This window comes from Phocoena sinus, chromosome 19 (genome assembly GCF_008692025.1).
Source record: "Phocoena sinus isolate mPhoSin1 chromosome 19, mPhoSin1.pri, whole genome shotgun sequence".
Lineage (NCBI taxonomy): Eukaryota > Metazoa > Chordata > Mammalia > Artiodactyla > Phocoenidae > Phocoena > Phocoena sinus.
The window spans coordinates 46,182,956-46,207,691 of NC_045781.1; the positions used below are offsets into that span (position 1 = coordinate 46,182,956).

At 47.4% G+C, this 24,736-nt stretch overlaps 1 protein-coding gene across 9 annotated transcripts; it reads left to right on the forward strand.

Moving 5' to 3' along the window:
* The first annotated feature begins 2,858 nt into the window (after positions 1–2,858).
* On the forward strand, positions 2,859–24,003 carry AARS1 (alanyl-tRNA synthetase 1). 9 transcript variants are annotated; one of them, XR_004346788.1, is made up of 21 exons: positions 2,859–2,944; positions 6,574–6,738; positions 9,570–9,758; positions 10,077–10,222; positions 11,849–12,040; positions 12,550–12,694; positions 13,126–13,271; positions 13,910–14,018; positions 14,173–14,323; positions 15,033–15,157; positions 15,595–15,739; positions 16,578–16,756; positions 17,439–17,552; positions 18,630–18,836; positions 19,343–19,527; positions 20,759–20,867; positions 21,538–21,651; positions 22,022–22,338; positions 22,462–22,548; positions 22,955–23,068; positions 23,480–24,003. XR_004346788.1 is itself a non-coding variant. In XM_032611900.1 (21 exons), exons 2-21 carry the CDS (start codon positions 6,595–6,597, stop codon positions 23,663–23,665), a joined length of 2,937 nt encoding a protein of 978 aa, XP_032467791.1. In that variant the 5' UTR covers positions 2,859–2,944; positions 6,574–6,594; the 3' UTR covers positions 23,666–24,003. The 9 variants fall into 9 exon arrangements, 8 of the variants coding, with proteins under 8 accessions (XP_032467791.1, XP_032467792.1, XP_032467798.1 ...); XM_032611900.1 differs by having other exon boundaries at positions 22,189–22,338; XM_032611901.1 differs by having other exon boundaries at positions 22,219–22,338.
* The last annotated feature ends 733 nt before the right edge of the window (positions 24,004–24,736 follow it).

A 24,736-nucleotide genomic window follows, 5' to 3' on the forward strand; every position in this document is an offset into this window, starting at 1 on the left:
CCTAAAATAGACAATTTGCATGTTGCATTAAGATAGTTTTCCTGCTATTATATAGTTGACACTATCTGCCAGGGAAAAATATTGTAACAGGGAAGAGCCAAATCTGACTACATGTTGGATCTGTTTCTTTTACTTTAACCTTTGCTTTCCGCTGCTTTGTTCACTAAAAGGATACCGTCTATACATAGTGGCCTGCCTCAGGGAACCCTGCCCCTGAATGTTAAACCAAAGCGCCTTTGTTCAGGGAAATATCCCGACCCTGTCCACCTGTGGATGGCTGCAAGAAATAAGAAATTAACACAGCCCTGAGGTTGGCCATTACAGAGAATATTTGCAAATTTTCCGGTCTTTTTACTTTACTTCTTCATCTCCTCCCCCTCTCTACTATAAAAGAAACTGGCATCCACACCCCAATAAGTGGTTATTTTGAGACTTTAGTCTGCCATCTTCCCGGTCTTCTGGCTTCCTGGATAAACTTGTATTCCTTACCTCAACACTTTGTCTCTGATTTACTGGCCTGTTGTGTGGCAAGCAGAGGGAGCTTGGACTCGGTAACAGTATCATAGAGAACTGGGTAATTATCTGAATAATTCATGTAGAAAATTCATTTTTAGAAGAATGTGACTTTTGGGCTTCAACAGTTTCTCTTCATGTGTACTGAACCAATCACTGGGGAATAAAAAACATTTTTTAATCTACCTTCAATTCTTTTGTTAGTGAAAGTGCTATATTAACAGCAACAACTATGGCGACATAGCTAAGTTATTAAGGCTACAACCAATATTACTTTATTTTGAAAGTACAGTTTGTACAATTTTGGCTCTCCATTTTAAATGTGCGGGTACAAAAGTCTGACCCATTTCTCAGGTTGTTGTGACTAAATATGCTATTTGGGGCCATTTTGTTAAATATCTTTTTTTCTTTTAATTAATTTATTTTTGGTTGCATTGGGTCTTTGTTGCTGCGTGGCTTTCTCTAGTTGCAGAGATCGAGGGGTACTCTTCATTGTCGTGCATAGGCGTCTCATTGCGGTGGCTTCTCTTGTTGCGAAGCACGGGCGCTAGGCGCGTGGGCTTCAGTAGTTGTGGCACACGGGGTCAGTAGTTGTGGCTCACGGGCTCTAGAGCACAGGCTCAGTAGTTGTGGCGCATGGGCTTAGTTGCTCCGCGGCATGTGGGATCTTCCCAGACCAGGACTCGAACCCATGTCCCCTGCGTTGGCAGGCGGATTCTTAACCACTGCGCCACCAGGGAAGATCTATTTTGGGCCATTTTGGATCAGAACAGTTGTCTCTCTTGGTTTTGACCTTAGCTGTCTTAACCTCTGGGTGCCTAAGTTTCCTCAGCTGTTAATAGCAGGTAATAAAAGTAACTTGTAAGGTGGTTGTGAGGATCAGTGTCTGCTGCATACTAAGTGCTCAACAAACATTAGGTGTGATGATGATTATTAATGCTTTGCTGTGAACTGGGAAATTAAGTGAGTTCTTGCTAGCTTTTGAGCTTGACCTTCTATTTGTGTAGCATGCTCTTTTACATGAAAAGAGTAAAATTTTTCTGAAGTATTGAAACCAAGCAGGACCCTGTGGGGCCGTCCTGAGCACAAAAGCCTTTCTAGGAAATAGGTTTTATTCAGCCTCCCTGACCTTACCAGAGTTCCAAAGGGCAGATTCAGACAGTTGCTAATCAGGGAAGAGAGGGAATGCAGAAACAAGGGAAGAGCAGTCAAGAAACAATAGTGCAGCCTTGGGGTAGGGTCCTGGTTCCTCCTCAAGGAATATACATATAATATCTTTTAAGTTCTTCTGCAGGAACTAAGGCCCCCCACTCAGGTGGAGGATGGTAACTTCAGGCTGAGCGCAAGATTCCTGGAGCACCACCCTGTTACCTTACCACCAACCAATCAGAAGAAAGTCACACACCCTGCAGCTCTCACCCTAAATTTTACCATAACCCTCCCCCACCCAAATCATCAGGGAGTTTGGGGTTTTTGAGTACCAGCCACCCGTTCTCCTTGCTTATCCCTGCAATAAACCTTTCTCTGCTCCAAATTCCCACTTTTTGGGTTGTTTGGCCTCACTGTACATCGGGCATATGAACTTGTGTTCCGTAACCATATCTTTAACCCAGTTATGACCAGTAGCACAATTTTATACCCTTGTATTTAGATATACAAGATGATGTAGGTTAATAGTGGAGAGGTTTAGGTCATGGGCTTTGGAGTTGAACAGAAACGGGTTTGAATCTTGGTTCTTTAACTTACTTTTCAGTGTGTACTTAGGCAAGGCAGTTACCTCATCTGTAAAAGGTATGCCAGTTGGCCTGCCTCATACACAGTTTAAAAACTAAACGAAATCATGTAGGAAATGTTTAATAATGCCTCACATATAAACATTAACTATTACTTTTCAAAGGCAAATCGAGGACCAAATGCCAATTTAATTGTCTCTCATAGAGTATGTTATTTTTTCCACACCAAATCCAACAAGGGCTAAAGGACAAGTGTATCCATGAGCACAACGTATCAGAATCTGAGGTCTGCATACCATTCTGCAACTAAAACGAACATAACTATATACTAAGAGCTGTGACCTCTACCAAACACACGTCACCATTTCCCCCTTATTAATCATGTCAACGACTAGGATTTAGAGTATGGATACTAAAATGTCGGTCCCCAGAAGTCCACATCCTTATTTGCCACGTGACGTGCCCCAGTCCCTTCTTTCCCTGCCATTGCATCAGCCGATTTAGAGCCGCCTTCCCAGAAACCAACTAATAAGCTGATTCGTGCTCCAGTTGACTGGCATGTCGGATAACCAATAATTTCTCGGAAAGGTAAGGCGCGGTGGGGCACTTTCCATCCGCTCGCTCTGGTTGGACGGGGCGGTGCGTGCTGCCAAGGGCAGTGGTTTGGCGCTGGTACCTCTGCGTGTCTGCGGGAACAGGTAACCGTGGCTCCGGGCGCTGGGCTTTGAGGGAGGAGTTAGGAACTGCGACCCTCAGGAGAAGCAGATTGACCTTTGAGAGAGTTCTACGGCGCCGCGATAGCGGCTGTGCTTGGCGTTTGGACCCTGGGCCAGGCCTTGTGAGTCCTCTGGAATGGGGCGCGGGCTGCAGCCGGGGTTGAGGCAGCCGCTTGGCGACACGGCAGCTGGAGAGTGGCCTTTTGTCAGACCCATGGAGCGCTGGGGGTGGAGTGGCCTCGGGTGGCCTTGCTGAGGACCGAGACCTTGGAAGGATCACTGTTGTCGCTGACCATCCGCCCAAAGCTGAGGTTTTATCTTCCCTGGTTAAATCCCCTAGGGGCGGGCGGGGTTGCGGGCGGGTAGAGTGGTTAAGACGGGTGGAATCAGGCTGTGAGCCGTTCCCTAAATTCTTAAAATTAGTTAATAACTGATAGTAGTCCGAGCCTACCTAGAAGCAATTTCCGTGCTCCATCACGTTTAGCTATTACTTTTTCAGGGTCTGCGTTTCCAGTGTGCTTTAAGTTCATTCGCAGTTCGCTACTAAAGGGTTATTAATTATACCATGAAATACTTAGCAACCACTGTGCTGGATGCTGAGGACATACCCGTAATGGTGAGCAAAAACCACCAGTCATGATTCTCACTGGGCTGGAACTTACAACCTGTTGGGGAGATGGACCTCCAGCTGTCAAATGCATGTGCAAATTATGACGGGAGACACCTGGGGCTATGAGACTAAAATAGGAAGAATCTGATTAAGAAGGAGAAGGCTCCCTAAAATAAGTCTCTTTGAAATTGAGATGCCAACAATGAGAAATAAACTAGGAAAAGGCAAAAAGAATAGGGTAGTCAGCTTACCTGGCAAGTGAAGAGCATGTTGAAAGGTCCAGTGGCTGGAGCCTTAAACCCAAAGGCCAGTGAGATTTAATGTACTTAAGACCTTTACAGTTCCTGCTGGGAAATGGAATCCGACCTCCTTGGTGCTACCTCTGTATCCAATATAGCCTTCCTGTGTATTTATATTGAATAAATGAATGAGTGGTGAAGGTGACACAGCCTTTAATAGTCCCAGCGTCCATAGGGCCTAACAGCAATATATTGGATCCTTTTACATCATACTGCAGTTATTTCTGTGACTATCTCCCTATTAAGGGCATGGACTCTCTTTCGTCTTGGTTCCCAGCATACAGTATGTATTCAGTACATTGAATGAATAAACAAAGATGGAAAATTCATGTGTCTTTTGGAATGGAACTGCTTATTTTCCTCAGGTAACACATTTAGAGGAGGAGCAATGAACATTCTGAAACAGCTGTGATGTCGCTGCTCAGTCAGAATTAGCACCATATGTTCATTGTTGCCCCCATGATTAATATTCATTGAGAGCCATGATGAGAAGGGTCGAGGAAGATAGAAACCGTAGCCTTGACTCCTTAGCGTGAACAGAAAATCCTCAGCTGTGGGGATTTTAGTCAGCTCCTTGGCTCTGTCTGCCAGTGTTTCACCATCTTTTTGCCCAAAGGGCTTTTTGTTTGAGTAATGAGTTGATTGAGTTGTGAATAAATCAATTGAAATTGTGATTAAACATAAATCTAAGAGTCACAGTCTCATCATGTTCCTTGTGTACATCTTTCTTTGTATCTTTCTCCTAGGAAGGAAGAAAACTTTGAGCTAAGTGATGCAAAGTAGTAGTATCCAATTTGTTCCAGGTTACAGGTTGCTTCCAGATACAGGATGGCTTTTGGCCTTACACCCCAGGTGGCGTAGGCAGAGTAGATCTTACTTTTTTACAAAAAAGGAAGCAAATTTAGGACAAAGTGCCTTTTTATTTAATTGTTTATTTTGGCCATGCTGTGAGGCATGTGGGATCTTAGTTCCCCAACCAGGGATCGAACCCACGACCCCCACATTGGAAGCACGGAGTCTTAACCACTGGACCACCAGGGAAGTCCCAAAGTGACTGTTTTTAAAAATAAATTTATTTATTTATTTGTTTATTTTTATTTTTGGCTGCGTTGAGTCTTCATTGCCGCGTGCCAGCTCTCTCTAGTTGAGGCGAGCGGGCGCTACTCTCCGTTGCGGTGCGCGGACCTCTCATCGCGGTGGCCCCTCCCGCTGCAGAGCATGGGCTCTAGGCTCACAGGCTTCAGTAGTTGTGGCTCGTGGGCTCTAGAGCGCAGGCTCAGCAGTTGTGGTACATGGGCTTAGTTGCTCGGCAGCATGTGGCATCCTCCCGGACCAGGGCTCGAACCCGTGTCCCCTGCTTTGGCAGGCGGATTCTTAACCTCTGCGCCGCCACGGAAGTCCTCAAAGTGACTTTTTAAAGGTTAGAGCTAGGTCTAGAATTCTGGAGACTTTTAGATAATGTTGTGAATGAGATGGTTCCTATTTTTCTAGACACCCAGTGCTACATGGCACTACAGCTCCATGCCAGTGATTAGTACCCTCTACCAAGGCCTGTCACTTCTCTCTAACCTGCCTGTCAGAGAAGCCGTGTAGTATATGTGAAAGAGCTTTGAAACTGTAAAGCTGTTTTACTCCTAATTTCCCTCTCTTCTGATTCCCTCTCTCTTTCACTGGCTCTTGAGCTCTACTTCCTCAGTGTGGCTGCAATGTCCTCACTCCCTAGCAGTCAAATAGCTGGGAAGGCAGCAGTTTAGCAGTTGGTTTCTGGAGGAGCTAAGTGGAGGCAGGTACATTCCTGCTACTTCCAGGGCAGTTCCTTGTACAGATGGGCCCATGCCCAGGTCCACTGTTGCCTCCCCTAGATGGTCACGCCAAACCTAGAGGCCCTGGCTTTGGGGGATAGTGGAACTTTGCATGTTCTAGGCATGTGGGTTAAGACAGAGCTGGAAGGGCCATTAGAGTTCATCTATTATGGCCCCCTTTTTTTGGTGAAGTAATTCCCTTAAGGACTTGGAGCTAGGACTGGAACCTGGGTCTCCTGAGCCTCCCTCATCTCCAGGGGGCTCCTCTGCTAGACTGAACTGTGAGGTTTTATTCCCATTTCTTTTTTTTTCTTTTTTAATTAATTTATTTATTTTTGGCTGTGCTGTGTCTTTGTTGCAGTGTGCTGGCTTCTCACTGCGGTGGCTTCTCTTGTTGCAGAGCACGGGCTCTAGGCGCACGGGCTTCAGTAGTTGTAGCACATGGGCTCAGCTGCTCCGCGGCATGGGGGATCCTCCCGGACCAGGGCTCGAACCAGTGTCTCCTGCATTGGCAGGCGGACTCTCACCCACTGCGCCACCAGGGAAGCCCTATTCCCATTTCTTAATTCCTGACCTAGGGCTTGGAACAGCAGACGCTCCGTACATTTTTGCAGTGAATGAATGCATGAAGAAACCACCTCGTCCGCTTAATGTGTTGGTGTATTGAACAGATTGAGGTTGGCCCGGGAAGGAAGAGCATGTGGGGTTCCTGTCTGCTACTGCAGCAAGTTTTGCTTCGATGATGATTTTAGCCTTGGACATTACAACATAGAGGTTTTAGGATCAAACAGCTTACCCGTGTCCTGCTTTGACATGGCCTGAGAAGCTAGGAGTCTTGTGTAATGTTTACTTATCTTAGTTTCAATTCCCCTAATTTTCTTTCATTTTTCCTTTGGTTAGTTCCGTAGGGTTATTTTCGAGATGGACTCAACCCTAACAGCAAGTGAAATCCGGCAGCGTTTTATAGATTTCTTCAAGAGAAATGAACACACCTATGTTCACTCATCTGCCACCATCCCTTTGGATGATCCCACTTTGCTCTTTGCCAATGCAGGCATGAACCAGGTAAGGGTGTTTTCCCTTCCCCTTGGCTTTTTTGTCCACAGAGGCAGCAAAGCCGTCCTGGAGTCAGTCAGAATCCCAGTTCTGTCCTTCCTGTGTGATCTTGCAGAATCTACTTTATGTCGTTGAACCTCTGTTTCTTTGTCTGTGAAATGAGGAATAATGATAGTGCCTGCCTTTAGGTTGTAGTGAGGAGTAAATAAAATAATGCATTTAAAATGTTTAGCACAGTATTTGAAGTAGGTACTTGAATATTAACTATCATTATTTTTAATTATGATGAGAGACCCCGATACTCATGGATTAAACTTGTATGCCTCTCAAGAAAAATACAGCCTACATCTAGTCTGTAAAGTTTTGCCTTTTTTTTTTTCTCCTATGGAAATAGCTGTGCTTTATTAAAATCAGAGGCTGGGTTAATCTTGCTGAGCCCTGAAGAGACTTGTTAACTCAGCTGTTGTGGTTGTCCTTCATCTTTTCATTGTCCTTGTTTTTTTCTTTATAAAATGTCAGTTCTTCAGGATTCTTTTTTTTTAAAGGAGCTTTTATTTTATTATTTTTTAATTAATTTATTTATTTTTGGCTGTGTTGGGTCTTCGTTTCTGTGCGAGGGCTTTCTCTAGTTGTGGCAAGCGGGGACCACTCTTCATCGCGGTGCGCGGGCCTCTCACTATCGCAGCCTCTCTTGTTGCGGAGCACAGGCTCCAGACGCACAGGCTCAGTAGTTGTGGCTCACAGGCTTAGTTGCTCCGCGGCATGTGGGATCTTCCCAGACCAGGGTTCGAACCTGTGTCCCCTGCATTGGCAGGCGGATTCTTAACCACAGCGCCACCAGGGAAGCCCCTCTTCAGGATTCTTTAAAGGCTTTGCTTTCATTCCCATTTTAGGCCATGCACAGTCTTATTTTTTTCTTTAATTAATTAATTAATGTATTTATTTTTGGCTGCGTTGGGTCTTCGTTGCTGCACACGGGCTTTCTCTAGTTGTGGCGAGCACGGGCTTCTCATTGCGGTGGCTTCTCTTGTTGCGGAGCACGGGCTCTAGGCGTGTGACTTCAGTAGTTGTGGCACGTGGGCTTCAATAGTTGTGGCTCACGGGCTCTAGAGCGCAGGCTCAGTAGTTGTGGCACATGGACTTAGTTGCTCTGCAGCATGTGGGATCTTCCTGCACCAGGGCTCGAACCTGTGTCCCCTGCATTGGCAGGCGGATTCTCAACCACTGTGCCACCAGGGAAGTCCCATGCACAGTCTTATTGACTTTTTTTCTTTTTTTAAACTTCTTTCTTGAAGCTACTGCCACGAATGCCAATTCGGATCTACTGCTGACGAAACTTTATTAGTAGGATTTGTGTTTGGGGCAATTGAACTATAAAAGATATTTAAAAGTTTTATTTTTGGAGACAAGCATTTTCTTGTGAAGTAATGAGAGCATCACAAGTTTATAAAGGTGTTTAAAAGGAGTTTTTCACTATACCTGTGACATTGAAAACTATTTAATTGGCTGGAAGTGGATTCAGGTTAGATGGGGCCCTCAGGACTTTCCTTTGGAGGTTCTCTGGGTGACTGCTTAGCCCGGTGGACCCACCAGCCCTTAGGATGCCCCTCATTGTGGGATAAGTTGACATTTTCTGTTCTCTCAGGTCTCTTCTCTGGCATGGAAAACTAGAGGCACTGGGAACATTTTCCACCTGTATTACATGAACCATGAAATTATAAAAGTGTTTTCAGTTGTGTGAGTCCCATGCATACACCTGGAATTGAGGGCACTAATTTTAGGTGGACTCTTTCAAGGTGGTGCGTTTTCTGGAATACTGGAACAGTTTTATTCTACTCAGCCATACCTAAGCTTTGTCTTCTCCCACATGAACTGAATGTACTTGGCAGAAGGACCATGGAGTCCAAGGTTTGTAAACATTCTCTGAATAACAGTAACTAGTAGCCTGCATGTAGCACCTCCTATACGACAGGCATTGCTCTGTGTCTTATGTATATTAACTCATTTAATCCTCATTCTCTGCCATCCTACTGAGGCACTGAAGGCTCAAGTAAACTGCCCAAGCTCACAAAGCTGGTAAATGCTGGAGCATGGATTTGAACCCAGGCAGTCATTTGCTTATGTGCTGTATGCCTCTTAATCAGAAATACCTTGTGTTTTTTTTGTTTGTTTTGCTTTGTTTGTTTTTACATTTTGAATTAGTATTTATTGAGCATCTATTCTTTTCAGGTACTTTTCTAGGTGCTAGATAATAGCTAAGTAAGATAGTTTCTGCTTTTAAGGAGTTTACGGTCTAGCGCAGGACTGTGCAATGTGCTTTCTGCAATGATGGTAATTCTGTATCTAATCACACACCAGCCATGTGTGATTATGGAGCTAGTGTGACTTAGTGTGACCAAATGGTGCTAATTTTACTCCCTGAACAGGTCTCAAAATTTTTTCTTCCTTATCACCTTTACTACCAAGCCAGCACATTGGTTTTAGAATATGTTCTTCCAGAAAGATGGTATAAGCCCTAACTGCAGAGACTTGAGAGGAAACACAGGTTTCACTGCATCAACCTTGACTGTGACGCCAGATCTGGCAGGGCTTTCCTTTGTGCAGTTGGTGTTACTGGCAGTGGTGGAGACCGTTGGAGAACTAGGACCAGGGAGGAGCTGCTCCAAGACAGGCTGCCTCTGCTGCAGCCCACAGGGCCACCTGCCTCTGATAAGTGTCTGTATTGCAGGCTAATCAAATCCGGAAATGAATAGTCTATGTGTGTTCTCTTCCTGCCAGCCTGTAACCACCTGATATATCTGCAGCTCTTTAAAAGTTGAAATGTTCCCTTTCTTTTTTAGTTCAAACCCATCTTTCTGAATACTGTTGACCCATCTCACCCTATGGCAAAGCTGAGCAGAGCTGCCAATACCCAGAAATGCATCCGGGCTGGGGGCAAACACAATGACCTGGACGATGTGGGCAAGGATGTCTATCATCACACCTTCTTTGAGATGTTGGGCTCCTGGTCTTTTGGAGATTACTTCAAGGTAAGTTCAAAGAGGAGATCTCTGAGTAAAGATCAAAGGAATTTTGAGCAAAACAGTCATTTCTACTGAGGGAAATGGGTTCTAACTTGGATGGTTTCATGATACAAAATATCATCTAGGAGATTCAGAAGTGAAGGACATTTATCAATTCTAAGACTTCTTGGAAGCAGTACCTGTAATTTTGTGATTTCAGTTTACATGTGGATTTCTTGTATAAATTTGACTGTTTATGGTGAAGATACTCTATTGGACCTCTCCTACTTATATTAAATAGATTCTGGTTTGGTCATATTCTACATCTTTTTGATCGTTTTGTAGGAATTGGCATGTAAGATGGCTCTAGAACTTCTCACCCAAGAGTTTGGCATTCCAGTTGAAAGACTCTACGTTACTTACTTTGGGGGGGATGAAGCAGCCGGCTTAGAACCAGACCTGGAGTGCAAACAGATCTGGCACAACTTGGGGTAAGAATGTAGCTCGCATGTGGAGAGTATGAGTACGGAGGAATAAAATGGTTCCTACACTCAGTGCCAGAGTGGGGTCTTAGGACTTGGGGTGCATTGCCATTTCCTATTTTGGGGTGTGTATGTGGAGGTGGAGGTGGCTGGGAGTAATTATCCTTTGGTGCATCCTTTGCTTCTTAGTAGGTTTACTTGATCATTCTGTCGTTGAAAGCCAATGTAAAGAGTCTCGTGGTTTTTTTGTTTGTTTGTTTGTTTTGCGGTACGCGGGCCTCTCACCGTTGTGGCCTCTCCCGTTGAGGAGCACAGGCTCTGGACACGCAGGTTCAGCGGCCATGGCTCAGGGGCCCAGCCACTCCGTGGCATGTGGGATCTTCCCGGACCAGGGCACGAACCCGTGTCCCCTGCATCGGCAGGCGGACTCTCAACCACTGCACCACCAGGGAGGCCCCGTGGGTTGTTTTTTTTTAATGTAATATAATTCTAATATAAAATCACATAGCATAAAAGGTAACATGATAGATGAGCAATATGTGTTCTGGGCTTAGAACATAATAGAATTTATGAAGCTCTGTATCAAGAGGAATCTGATTGTGGAGTGATGTTCCCCTGTAGATAACAAGAATGCCCATGATGTCCTTGTCTCATTTTCCTATTCTTTTTACTTAAACTCTCTTGTCGTTTAGTGTGTAGCTTTTTATATATTTAAGCACTGCTACTTATTTATTTTTAATTTTTTTTAAAATTACTTTTACTCAGGGTATATTATTTCAATCCAGCTTCCCCTTGTACTTGGTCTGAAATCCCTCTTTGGTTAGACTCTATAGTCTAAATGTACTTGGATGTTTTGAGTAGTAACACATGTGAAACTTAAAATACTAATCTTGACTTTCTGAATCCTGTTTTACTTGGCTTGTATATATCTGTACTTTGTTTTCAAGCAAGCATAATCTTTTTTGAGTGCTCTGTTACCTAGCAACTCTCAGCAGAGTCAATATTTTGGAAATGTTTTAACCTTCAATTCTTTTTAGTATCATTTTAAGGTAAAAGACAGATGACTAAATTGGGGCATAGAGAGGTGACTTTAAATGATCAGCTGCTTTTTTTCAACACTTATGCTGTCATAATATAATTGTTTTCATTTATAAAAATGAAGGAACATTTGCAAAGAAACGTGCAAAGAAATTTGTTTAAATTCTGGTCGGGAATTCCTGGCTGTCTTCCACTGCATGGGACACGGGTTCCATCCCTGATCAGGGAACTAAGATCCCACAAGCCGGGCAGCCGATAGATAGACAGACAGACAGACAGATAGGTAAATTCTGGTCATATTCAGTATAAACGTTTTCATTTTTATGTGTTCCTGTCTAGGCTTTATGTATATCTTTGCATGTTTTTATTTATTTATGATCACAGCACATGTGCATTTTGTATTCTGTTGTAGTCACTCTTGAAAAGAATCACGTTCTGCTTCTTTATCAGGATTTGAATGCAGACTCAGCTCTAGTAATTGCCAAAGAGTGAGCCTTCTTTCTAGAAATGCATAAGGATCTCCTTTTTTGGTGGATGCAAGTCTGTGCAGAATCCTGTCACTAGCTATAGATGGGCTTATCTTCCCGCTCTCTGCAGGCTGGATGACAGCAAAATCCTCCCAGGCAACATGAAGGATAACTTCTGGGAGATGGGTGACACGGGCCCTTGTGGTCCCTGCAGTGAGATCCACTATGACCGGATTGGTGGTCGGGATGCGGCGCACCTCGTCAACCAGGATGACCCCAATGTGCTGGAGATCTGGAACCTCGTGTTCATCCAGTATAACAGGTGGTCTTGGGGTCCTGATCTGTTCCTGCTAAGAGCAGCACCTTTCCTCAAGCTGCGTAGAGTGAGAGGAACTCAGCGCATGGCTGTCTTCTCATCCTTGTCTTTGGGGCCAGTGGAGCAGTGCTAAAGGCATCATGGGATCTTGTGGACATTTGTTCAATTTTATTTCTCAGGTTTTCCCTCTGATCTCTGGGACAGGGCTGGGCCTATTCTTTTATAAACTAGTTTTATTCCACATACTACCTGCTTAAGGGCTATTCCTATAATGTCATTTTTGCTGTAATTTGAACGGCTGTTTTAAAGCTCATTTCCTTGAAGCTTGCCTCACTCTTTAATGAACCCCAGAGTATTTCTTCGCATTCTCCCTTCACTCCCCATCTCCCACCAAAACAGGCAGAGGCAAATGGCTAATAGTCACAGCCTGCAAACTGCAAAGTGAGTTCTGCCCAGCAGGGAGAGGTGGCAGCCTGAGTCCGTGTTTCATCCTCTTCTTTCTCTGGATCTTGCAGGGAAACCGATGGCATTCTGAAGCCTCTTCCCAAGAAAAGCATTGACACAGGGATGGGCCTGGAGCGACTAGTGTCTGTGCTGCAGAATAAAATGTCCAACTATGACACTGACCTTTTTGTCCCCTACTTTGAAGCCATTCAGAAGGTACTGGTCCTATTGCAGACTTCTGTGGAGGTTTCCAGGCTGGACCCTTAGTACTGTCAAAGATAAAACAATCATATGCTTTGCCGGGTGAGGGTACCTGTGACCATCTACCAACTTCACTGTTAATAACACAGGGGTCTAAGCACAAGGCACTGTATTTTATTGTGTGCAGGGGCCTAGCTGGAGGCTCTTCACTCTTGCTCCTGTTACCTTTTTTGGGGTTATAGGATCTGGCAAGAGGTCATCCTTTCGATTTATGCCCCGTCAGTCCTCTCTGAACCTCCTAGGATGAGGCAACACTAGAAGGGCTGCTTCCTGACGAGCTGCCTCCTGGTTTTTATCTGTAGGGCACAGGTGCTCGGCCATACACTGGGAAGGCAACACTAGAAGGGCTGCTTCCTGACGAGCTGCCTCCTGGTTTTTATCTGTAGGGCACAGGTGCTCGGCCGTACACTGGGAAGGTTGGTGCTGATGATGCTGATGGGATCGACATGGCCTACCGGGTGCTGGCCGACCACGCTCGGACCATCACCGTGGCCCTGGCTGATGGTGGCCGACCTGACAACACGGGGCGGGGGTAAGCGTGTTACACGTGGGGCAGGGTTAGGACTGACGCTGTTGAGTTTTATGGCTCTCTGTGGAACTTAACACCGTACTTCATTATTGTTTGTCTTCTAGGTAGTTGGAGAGATCCTTTTATATTTTTTAGGGATAAAGGGAGTCTCAGCTCACTTTGAAGAGTTCACTGTATTAAATTTCTGCTGCCAAGTACAAGATGATAAGGATTGTATTTAGGGTTGTCTGATAAGATACTGGCAGGGGCAGGGGAGATACTGATGAACCCCAGGCAACTTCATTACTGACAGCCAGGACCCGGAATTGGATTGTGGGCATCAAGTTGGCCGTCTGGTCTGTACCTCTTGCCTTCATCTCTGGTTCAGCAGAAAAAGCTTAGAAAATAAACCAAGGTTACCCCAGGTTATCCTTGATGCATCTTTGTGGATATATTACTGAGTTTTATGCTGTTAATGACTTTGGGGGAATGAAAAAAAAAAAAGAAAAGAAAAGAAAAAGCAGGCTTAGGATAAAAGAAAGAATCTGAAAGAGAAAGACAAAAAATTGATCATGTTGCTTGGGTAGAATTCCAAAGGACCCACTACCAAACGCTCGGCTGGGAATGTTGTCTAGCAGGAAACTGGGTTCTGCCTCTTATAGGTATGTGTTGAGACGGATTCTCCGCCGGGCTGTTCGATACTCCCATGAGAAACTCAACGCCAGCAGGGGTTTCTTTGCTACATTAGCAGATGTTGTTGTGCAGTCCCTGGTAGGTCTATTTTCTGTTCACCTCTTCTGTACTGAAGCACATACCTTAAAAGGTGTAGAGGGGGAGATATCACACTGTTAATGAGAATTTTTAGAGGAGTCATAGTATAGTCCCTGCCTTCATTGGGCTCAGATCTGTGTCTCCCGTTTACCAGGGAGATGCATTTCCTGAGCTAAAGAAGGACCCAGATATGGTGAAGGACATCATTAATGAAGAAGAAGTGCAATTTCTCAAGACGCTCAGCAGAGGGCGTCGCATCCTGGACAGGAAAATTCAGAGCCTGGGAGACAGCAAAACCATTCCCGGTAAGGACCGGTTTGTTCCTTTCTTCAATAGGCTGGTTCATCTTTCTGGAAGAGGCAAGCCCTTTCTCACAAACTGACAGTGGACTCCTGTGTCTCCAAAGGCTGAGCATAGCTTGGTTAGACCACTTTTGGTGTAAAATGGGGTTTATAGTAAGATTATAGAAGTAACATTATTGTGGCAAAGTATTCAAACAGTACAGAAGTAAAAAGTGAAAATCCTCTTTCCCAAACTCATTTCTCAGAAGTCACAACTCTTTGGAGTTTGTTGTATAACTATTCAGGACTTTTCTGTATTTGCATACAAACGCATATAGGGGTGTGTGTGCGTGTGCAAACAAAAAATGGGAACGAGTAGTATATAGTGTTTTACAACTTTAATTTTTTACCGGACAGGAAAATTAATTCCAGATGTTTTTACTTTTTATGGAAGTATAATATAATGTGCAAGGTGAAAGCCTGATGAATTTCCACAAATTGAACACACTTGTGTTCAGATTAAGAAACAACTTTTCCAGGGACCTCTTGTGCTTCCCCCAGGTTGACTGCAAAAGATTTGATGGATTTTCTGGCAAATACACAGAACCATTACTAACTTGCCTGGCTCTTTAATCCCTCCTGTCACTGCCAGTGCCCTCCTGGGAAGGGGTTGGGATGGAAAGGAAGGGGGGCCATCCCTGTCATTCTTATGTGATTCCTTTGTGCTGTGTAGGGGACACTGCTTGGCTCCTCTATGACACCTATGGGTTTCCAGTGGATCTTACTGGACTGATTGCTGAAGAGAAGGGCCTGGTGGTAGATATGGATGGCTTTGAAGAGGAGAGGAAGCTGGCTCAGGTAAAGCATTTGGGGAGTGAGCAAGAAACTCAGCCTCAATCAAGGCAGGACTTGGCTGCAAGGCAAGAAAGAGTTTCCTTCCATTAAAGTCTTTGAAATTCTGTTTTTCCCAAGACCAGTGAGTCTCAAGTGGGGTCGGTTTGCCCCCCTTTCCCCAGGGGATATTTGGCAGTAGCGTATGAAGGTGGTTTTTGGTTTTCACAACTGGGGATGGATGCTACTGGCCTGTGGTGGATAGAGGCCAGGAATGCTGCTCAACCTCCTTCAGGGGACAGCCTCCCAGAACAAGAGTTACCTGGCCCCAAATGTCAGTAGTGCTGAGATCAAAAAACTCTGTTCTAGAGCTTTACATTGGGCATAGTTTAGCAATTTCAAGTCCTTCAGATTTCTTTTTCTTTGATATTAAGGTAACTTATGCTTATTTCTCTTACCGGCAGCTAAAATCACAGGGCAAGGGAGCTGGTGGGGAAGACCTCATTATGCTGGACATTTATGCTATTGAAGAGCTCCGGGAAAAGGGTCTAGAGGCAACAGATGATTCCCCAAAGTATAATTACCATTCGGACTCCAGTGGGAGCTACGGTATGTTAGTGTGCTCATCTGGGGTGGTTTTCAGGCAATGAGTCTCAAGATTAGGAACCCAGGATATCCATGGTAGCCTTGCCTGCAGTGCTGTGTAGTCATGCTGTGTAATTTTATACTCAGAGAGACCCTTAGTGATTGACTTTCTATTTATTTTGGAATAATTATAGATTCACAGGAAGTTGTAAAAGGAATTTACCAGGAGATTCCTTGTACTTATACCCAGTTTTCCCTAATTGCAACATCTTGCAGGAAATAAGGAAAATGACATTGATTTATAAAATTCACTCTGGCTGTTGAATTTTGCATCGGGATAGTAGCATTCTAAAGTTAAGACAACTCAAAAGAAATATACTGGTGCTACATGTTTTTGGTTTTTTTTGCTCCAGCAGAGATACCTAAATCTATGTAAGGAAGCCCACAAAAGGAATACATTCCTTATGAATTGACCTTGGAGTAGGGAATTTATTACTACTCTTAAATACCTACTAATCAGATTCATCAGGTTTCTGTTCAGTAGCTCACAGTTAGGGTGACCATCTGTCCCATTTTTCCAGAATTGTCCCAGTGTTGACACTGAAATTGTCCCAGTGTTTTCCTCACACCTTGGGAAATCCCCTGGTCCCAAGCAAACCGGGACAGTTGGTCACCCCTACTGAGTATTATATTCTCCAGTAGAAAACCAGCATGTTAAGCCCTTTTGTGGAGTCTAATAGGCTTCTTCCAACATGAAATTGGACAATTAGGACCTAAGGAGAGTTTGAGAAATAGAATCCGATAAAAGCCAGCTAAGAATGTGTGAATGAAGTCATCAACCGTGTTTTCCCCTTGTATGCAGTGTTTGAGAGTGCGGTGGCTACAGTGATGGCTCTGCGCAGGGACAAGATGTTTGTGGAGGAAGTGTCCACGGGCCAGGAGTGTGGAGTGGTGCTGGACAAGACCTGTTTCTATGCCGAGCAAGGAGGGCAGATCTACGACGAAGGCTACCTGGTGAAGGTCGATGACAGCAGCGAAGACGTGAGCCAACAGTTCTTCTTCATCAGTGGGGAGCGGGGGCCCAGCAAAGGGCCGGGCCTGGGCGCCGGGCAGCTGCTCTGGCTTCTTGGTGCTCCCAGCTCTGAGGCGCAGACACCACCGATCTTTGGGTCGTGTTCTGTGGTCAGTGTTTCTGAAGCCGAGGGAGCTGCTTCTTGTACTGTGTTGCTTTCATCACCGTTAGGTCCCCTTGTAGCAGGATCCTTGCAGCCAGGCTGCTTAGGTTGATCCCTGGTTCCTCCAGGCTTTCCTTGTAAATAAGGAGAGATAGCTCTCTGGAGGGCAGACATCCTTGTAGAAGATGTGGCCTGTAGCTCAGCCACTGCTGTCTCTGTGGTCTTGGATGAGTTACCTAGTCTCGGGCTTGAGCTTCCTTACACTGGCTTTAATTCTCTAAGATGCTCCTTAATGGAGAGTGTGTGTGTGTGTCTGTCTCTATGTATATATACACATGTATTACATATTTAAAGTGTTGTGTGTTTGTAATGATAAATATTTATATAGTGATCCATATATATATGTATGTGTGTATATATAATGGTATTAATGGTATGTGTGTATAGTACATAAAGGGAGAATTCATATTTATGTCCATTTATATATATACACACACATACGTATTTGGATTTATTTATGTATTGGTCTCCTCCTTGACTCCTCTTAGAAAACTGAGTTTACGGTGAAGAACGCTCAGGTCCGAGGAGGGTACGTCCTGCATGTAGGAACAATCTATGGCAGCCTGAAAGTGGGGGATCAGGTCCGGCTGTTTATTGATGAGGTGAGTTTGAGTTGCTTTAGGCTGGTTAGTAATCATCTTTCCTTCCCCTTTTAAAAAAAATGTCAGCTTTATCGAGGCATACCTGGCATGTAGAATTACAAGAGTTGTTTTAAAGTGTACATCATAGTGATTTGATGCAGGTTGTGAAAGGAATTCATCTCCTCCTCTGGCTTTAAATTGGTCCATCATTACTGTCCCTCCTAAGTGAAATTATAAGTAGATGATTGCGTGTAAGGTGCAGAAGTAAATTCTGAGGGATGTCACTGAGAGTTAAATCTGTTCCCAAGTTAGACCACAGTGATTTCAGTTGAGATCCTGTAGCTTCATTTTCACGGATTGCCTTTCTCCAGCTTAACCTCAAATACTTCTTCAGGAGCCAAGGATCCTGTGTTAAGAAATAGGTTCTGCTGCACGTGCCAGAGCTCCAAAATAATAGTAGCATAAAGCAAGACGGAAGTGTGTTTGTCACCTGAAAGTCTGAGCTGATGCAGAGGCCCTCCCCACAAAGTCACAGGGCCTTGCTCTTCCTTGCTTTTGTTCCACCATCATTCCTGGGGTGTTGCCCTTGCTTTCATGGTCCAAGAAGGTAGCTATGAGATCCATTTTCTAGGCCAGGCGTTGGTGGACTTTTTTTGTGAAGTGCCAGATAGTAAATATTTTTGGTTTTCTGAACCATACTGTCTCCATCACAGCTACTCGACTCTGCGGTTGTGGCACAAAAGCACCGTAGGCAATACGTAAACACACAGGTGTGGCTATGTTCCAATAAACCTAGATATAAAAATGGATTGCAGGACGGGTTCGGCCCACAGGCCATAACTTGCCAACTCCTGTTCTAGAAAGAGGAAGGGGAGGGTGTGTCCCTTTAAGGGTACACATCACTTCTGCTCACAGCCCACTGACCAGAATTTAGTTACATGGCCACAGTTAGCGGCATGGGAAGCTGTAGGCTTTATTCTGGGCAGCCACGGGTCCAGCTAAAAACTCTAGTACTTGGGAAGAAGAGGAGAGCAGGTGCTGGGGGCCGAGCAGCAGTCCGCTGCAGACCTCTCCACCAGCCTGCTCTGCCCTTTATAGCCCCGACGGAGGCCTGTCATGAGCAACCACACAGCCACCCACATCCTGAACTTCGCCCTGCGTTCCGTGCTTGGGGAGGCTGACCAGAGAGGCTCCCTGGTTGCTCCTGACCGCCTTCGGTTTGACTTCACCGCCAAGGGAGCCATGTCCACCCAACAGATCAAGAAGGCCGAGGAGATTGCAAACGAGATGATTGAAGCAGCCAAGGTGGGTTGCGTTACATGCGAGCTCTTGGGTCATGAACTCCACTCCTTCCTGTACCATCGCTTTCTATGTATGGAGCTGCCCCCGCCCAGATGCTCTCACTCTGTCGAGCCATAGTCTGTCCGGTGAACACATGTGTTCAAAGCAGTGATTCTTAACTGTGCTGGGTAGGGGGCAGTGCTGGTGTTCAGTGGGGGACCTCAGGGAGGTCTTTGGTCCGCCCCTTCTTTAGGACAACCAGAGCTCTTTTAGTTAAATCTGTTTTACATATAGCACATCCATTTAAGATTTGGTTCACAGTTTAACAAAATAGTTGGAAATTCCTATTTTGCGCCCCTTGACTTTACACATGGGGCTTTATTTTGGGAGGCTCAGGGCACGTGGTGGGCAGAACTGAGATCAGAAACCCAGAGCCCTGCCTGCAAGACTGCACTCTCCCTGCTGCTTCCTACTGCACCTTCAGAGAAGATCTTTTCCCAGCTTTTTTTCCTATCTTCTTTCCGTGGCAGCCCGTCTACACCCAGGATTGTCCTCTGGCAGCAGCTAAAGCCATCCAGGGCCTGCGGGCTGTGTTTGATGAGACCTATCCTGACCCTGTGCGAGTCGTCTCTATTGGGGTCCCGGTGTCTGAGCTGTTGGATGACCCCTCCGGTCCTGCTGGCTCGCTCACTTCTGTTGAGTTCTGTGGGGGAACGTGAGTACCTCAGGGGGAGCAGTGGGTGGACCTGCTTTTCGTTAATTTGTGTTACCCTCGGAAGGTATGGGTAATAGGCTAGACCAGCTCTCACTTGTCTAAGGATGAAACAGAGTCCTCAGAAATGCAGTTGCCAAACAGCATTCCCAGGAGTGAGCATCTGCGTGCTCCCATCAGACCCCTCCGTGTCTGACGTTGACATTTACTGGGTGTGTGATGAAACGTTCTTCCAAGGAGGGAAGGTGAAAAATGTCATCCTAACACTTACAGCTGCTTGCTCTTGTTCCCTGGATGGATGATGACAGAAGGCCTGGGAATTCATGATTCCACAGAGCCCTGGAGGTTCTGACCTGGTCCTAGCCCCTTTTCATTCCCAGGGCCTCACATAGTTCCCTTTGCAGGCTTGAGCAGCATCTGTGGAATTAACCTCATCGTCTCAGAGCCCCTGAGTCAGGCCCCACGGTAGACCCGGCTCAGTTTGGCTGTGGGCAGCCACATGTTTCTGCCAACTTGGAGTCCTCCATAGCCCTTGGGGTCTTTCTGGGACCGTCTGGTGGCCTGGGAAGTTCCTGCCTGCCAAGAAATCAGGGGGAAAAAAACATTCTTAAGGCCATGATAGAGCCCATCCAGGGCCTCCTGTGAGCCTCAGGCAGGCAGAGAGCAGGTGGGTGCATGGAGGATGGGGTAGGGATCTGGGAGATCACTTTCCAGGCCTCCCTCTGTCCAGTAGAATTGGGCCTTCAAATGAGTCCCACATCTGCTTTAATACCTCTCTCCATGACACTCTCTAGAGCACTGGAAACAGCTTTCGGAGACTTTACATCATCTTTGCGGAGTGGCTGAGAGTAAATGAGCGTTTGAGGTTCTCTGAGCCCCTGGGGTTGTCTGAGGTGCTGTGGTAAGATTTGAGAGGGAATCCACCGATACTCTCAGGCTGTTGAGCAGGGACAGACGGCAGCAGTGTGGTGAGGGACAACTACCCACATTTCACGCATGAGGAAGCTGAGGCACAGGAACGTGGCGCCTCGCTCAGTGTCGGCCCAGCCAGGCCTTCCCTGACTGCCTGCCCCTTCCAGGCCACAGCTGCGTTCTGAAATAAACACAAAGGGCCTTTGCTCATCATCCCCTTGAGGGAGCTTCCCTGGGAGCGACTACCACTTAGGGCTCCTGCCTGCCAGCCAAGGGCTCCTGGGTGCTGTGAAGACCATGAACTTTGCCTTCTGCCATTCAGGCATCTGCAGAATTCGAGTCACGCAGGAGCTTTTGTGATTGTGAGTGAAGAAGCTATTGCCAAGGGCATCCGGAGGATTGTTGCTGTCACAGGTGCCGAAGCCCAGAAGGTGAGCAGGTCAGGCTGGTTTGTGGCTTACTTGAACAAGGCAAGCGGTGCCCAGTCTGTGGATCCACAGTGCCGATGGTCACGTGGCCGCTGCGGTCAGAATCGGAGGTACAGCACTCCCTCCAGAGTGTCCTCCCATTACCCCGCCTAGCGGAAGAAAGCCAGCACCGCACGAAACGTTCTAGCTATCTTACATTTAATCTTTTAAAATACAGGTAGATTCTGCCATAAGATGTCTGTGTCTAGGAGGGTAGGCCATAGTTTTGCTGTGGCTTCTGTGCCCCCAGCACTTAGCCACATCTCCCTTGGGGTATGTACCCAGTTTGAGATGCATGGAGTATGGGGACAGTTGCTCTGGGGGTGGGGACTGTAGCTCACGCCTGACGTGTGCCGAGGCTTGAGGAGTGATGATTTCATAGGTGGGAAGGGCTCCTGGCTCATGAGTTCTCTGTCACCCCCTGAACCTGAGTTCTGCTGGCCAGGTGTGTGAGGAGGGTGCTCCTTTCTGGGGCATGAGGCTGCAAACACTTGCTCCTGAAGGAAGAGAAAGTTCTGGTGTTCTGGGGGTGTGTTGTTCCATAGCCTGCCATCGGTGTCTGCCACCGTTCACAGAGTCGTGAAGCTGAAAGTCGCCTGACCCACAGTTTACAACTCTGATTGTCTCCTCCCAGGCGCTCAGGAAAGCGGAGAGCTTGAAGAAATCTCTCTGTGTCGCGGAGGCCAAAGTGAAGGCCCAGACTGCTCCAAATAAGGACGTGCAAAGGGAGATCGCGGACCTCGGTGAGGTAGGGGCGGCCTCCCTCCTCAGGTCCTGGTTCTCGGTGCAGTGGGCCTTCTCGGTGCAGTGGGCCTTTGGACTGACTTCGGATGTCCGGCAACCTTGCCAAGGGGGCTTCCCGGATCCTGGCCTCCGGACCCCTGGAACCGGCTGCTGCCCCCGTTGCCGATGGCAGGGCAGCCCCTTCTGAGCACTAGTGGGCACCGGTGTTGAGGGGGGTGGGAGAGGCACTGTGGGAGCCCACTGTCTCCGGGTCTCCTGGTGTTTGTTAACATTCGGTGGCTTCCCATTAGCCCATCATGGGCTGTGTTCACTGCAGTGGGGGGACCAGGTCTAATGGGGTCCCAGCTCTCTTTATTCTGCCCCTTTCTCTCCAGCCCTGCTCCTTACAACTCATGCAGTTGCTCATAAAGTGACTCGTCTCAAGGCCAGTGGATTCTTTTTGTTCTTGTGTTCTCTCTCCTTCTGGACACTGGTTGGGGGACTCTGGTGTCAGAAGCCAGAAGGGTGGGGTGGGCTCACATCCTCGCTCCTCGTGGCCCAGCTCCCAGTGGAGTTCCTGTTCTGGTTCCAGGCTCTGGCCACCGCAGTCATCCCTCAGTGGCAGAAGGATGAATTCCGGGAGAATCTCAAATCCCTGAAGAAAATCATGGATGACCTAGACCGGGCTAACAAAGCAGATGTCCAGAAGCGGGTGAGTCCTGGCAGTGCAGGAGCCGGGAGGATTTCCCCAGCAAAGGCTGTGCAGACTTCTCTCTGTGTTTCGGAGTCTGAGCCTTTGACCTGAGGCCTCTCCTCTGGACTCCCTTCCTTGCAGGTGCTGGAGAAGACAAAGCAGCTCATTGACAGCAGCCCCAACCAGCCCCTTGTCATCCTGGAGATGGAGAGCGGCGCCTCGGCCAAGGCAAGCCAGGGTTGGGGCTCCATGGCACCACCCTGTGCCTGTCTGCTGCTTGTCTCCTCCTCTCGGGGTCTCAGCCTTCTGGTGGCTGAAGTGGGAGCCTTGTGGCTCTGAGCAGAGTAGTTGCCTGACGGCCCACTCTCTGGGACTGAGGTTGGGCTGAGCCATGAAGAGAGCTGGTGGCTGAAGAGCTGTGGCTCCTCGAGGCGGAAGGCGAAGCTCCAAGCCAGAGCGTGGGCGAGGCCCTGTGCTTAGTCCTCCATCCAGGCTCCCGGGACCAGCACCTGCTCTTAGAAGGGGGTAGGGGGTGGGAGCTCTCTGAGAACTGAGCTCTGCAGACCCGCTGCACTTGTGGAGAGCGTGGCCCCCTTCCCCAGGGCCATGGCCTGAAGCCAGATTCTCCCCACAGGCCCTGAACGAAGCCTTGAAGCTCTTCAAGACGCATTCCCCTGAGACGTCTGCCATGCTCTTCACAGTGGATAATGAGGCTGGCAAGATCACATGCTTGTGTCAAGTCCCCCAGGTCAGAGTGCCCTGCAGTCTTGCTCACAGCAGCTTTGTGCCAGTGGCCATAGCTTTTCTCAGGGAGCTTGGTTCTTCTTACACCTGTTTGCCAAGACCCATGTGTGTTTGTGCAACCCCTGTTAGAAGTGGCCGTTTTCCTGCTCAACTGTTTGTCACCTCCCCACCGCCCCTTCCCCTCAGGCTCTCCCCTCCCTGGTGGATATGTTTAACCGTGATGGCTTTGCTACTTGGTATGCCTTGCCCTGGCTGTCGTACCCACTATAGGATCTCTCTTAGCTTTGGCAGCATGCATCACCCAGGGCAGGATTGAGTGTCAGGCTCCCCCGTCCTTTTTCCATCCCACCCCTCTCCTTGTCTCCCTCAATCCTGTCCTCTGTCCTGACCCCCACTTCTCCTTCCTGTCTTCTAGAATGCAGCCAACCGGGGCCTGAAAGCCAGTGAGTGGGTGCAACAGGTGTCAGGTCTGATGGATGGCAAAGGTGGTGGCAAAGATGTGTCCGCTCAGGCCACAGGCAAGAACGTGGGCTGCCTGCAGGAGGCGCTGCAGCTGGCCGCCACCTTTGCCCAGCTCCACCTGGGAGATGTGAAGAACTGAGGGGGAAGGGAGGCTTCCACGAGGAGGCATCTCCCCCGCACCCAGATGGATCCGTCCAGCCAGGAGCGCTCCATCCCCCACAAGGACATTCTAATCTTGGGACCTTTAAACAGCCACATCTGTCCTCCTAACCCAGCAGTAACTGGAACTTAGCCTGGGAGCCAGCCTGTGACTCAATTCCCACATTACGCTTCTGCCCTGAGCACATCAGCGCCATCTGTCTAGAACCACTACCCCAGGATTGTGTCTGTAGAGTTCTCTGCAGACCCAAGGCTCTGGGCCTGCAGGGAGGAATTGTTTTTGCTGCAGAGAATAAAAGGACCATGTGCAATACTCGATAATGCCGTGTGATTTCTTATCTCCTTCTCCCCTCTCTCCCCCACCCCCCACCCCACGGGTGCCCCCAGTGTGACAGCCCGTGGCTCCCTGGGTGTCTGTAGAATAAACGCTGTGGCTCCAGCTGGCTTCTGGTCACAGTCCTTGCCGAGTCTAGCCCCAGACCCCTGAAGTTCGGGAATAATGGCTGCTGGATTTTCCTCGACATCTGTGGAGGTGGCCCACAGAATAGAGAATATCTTGTAGGAGATATTCTTCATTTCTTGTAGGAGAATATCTTCATTTCTTAGGCCCATATCCCTTTTCCTCACTTGATGTGCAGGTTGGGTGTGAGGTCAGAGGCATTCTTTGGTATAGGAGGTGTTTAGGGTACATCAGTTGCCTCCCCCCACTCCTTTGACTGCCACGTCATTCCTGGTTCCAGGACCTCACTTGGACGGTGAGGGTGGAGACTCTGACATGGTTCTGCATCCATTCACCCAAGTGTGAAGACAGTTGGGTTTGGTAACAGTAGTGTACAGTACTTGGTTGTGCCCGCTCTGGCTGATTTCATGTCCCCTGAGTACAGCAGGCTGGCTCTGGGGCCCTGGGTCATTCTCAGGCCTGCTGACTTTGAGGGAGGAGGAAAAGCAGGTCTATGCTGAGAGAAGAAGCAGAGGCTAGCAGTCACAAGGCCTGGGGGTGAGAAGTATGAAAAGCAGACAGGGCTGAGGCCCTTGGCTGCAATATGTGCAT

What these genes read in the sequence shown, in the direction of transcription:
- AARS1 (XM_032611905.1), top strand. Translation starts at nt 4,189, where the DNA reads ATGGAAAATTCATGTGTCTTTTGGAATGGAACTGCTTATTTTCCTCAG. An exon ending in GTGTTCATCCAGTATAACAG is followed by an intron (nt 12,041 to 12,549) that starts GTGGTCTTGGGG and finishes TGGATCTTGCAG; the next exon opens with GGAAACCGATGGCATTCTGA. An exon ending in AGGAGAGGAAGCTGGCTCAG is followed by an intron (nt 15,158 to 15,594) that starts GTAAAGCATTTG and finishes TCTTACCGGCAG; the next exon opens with CTAAAATCACAGGGCAAGGG.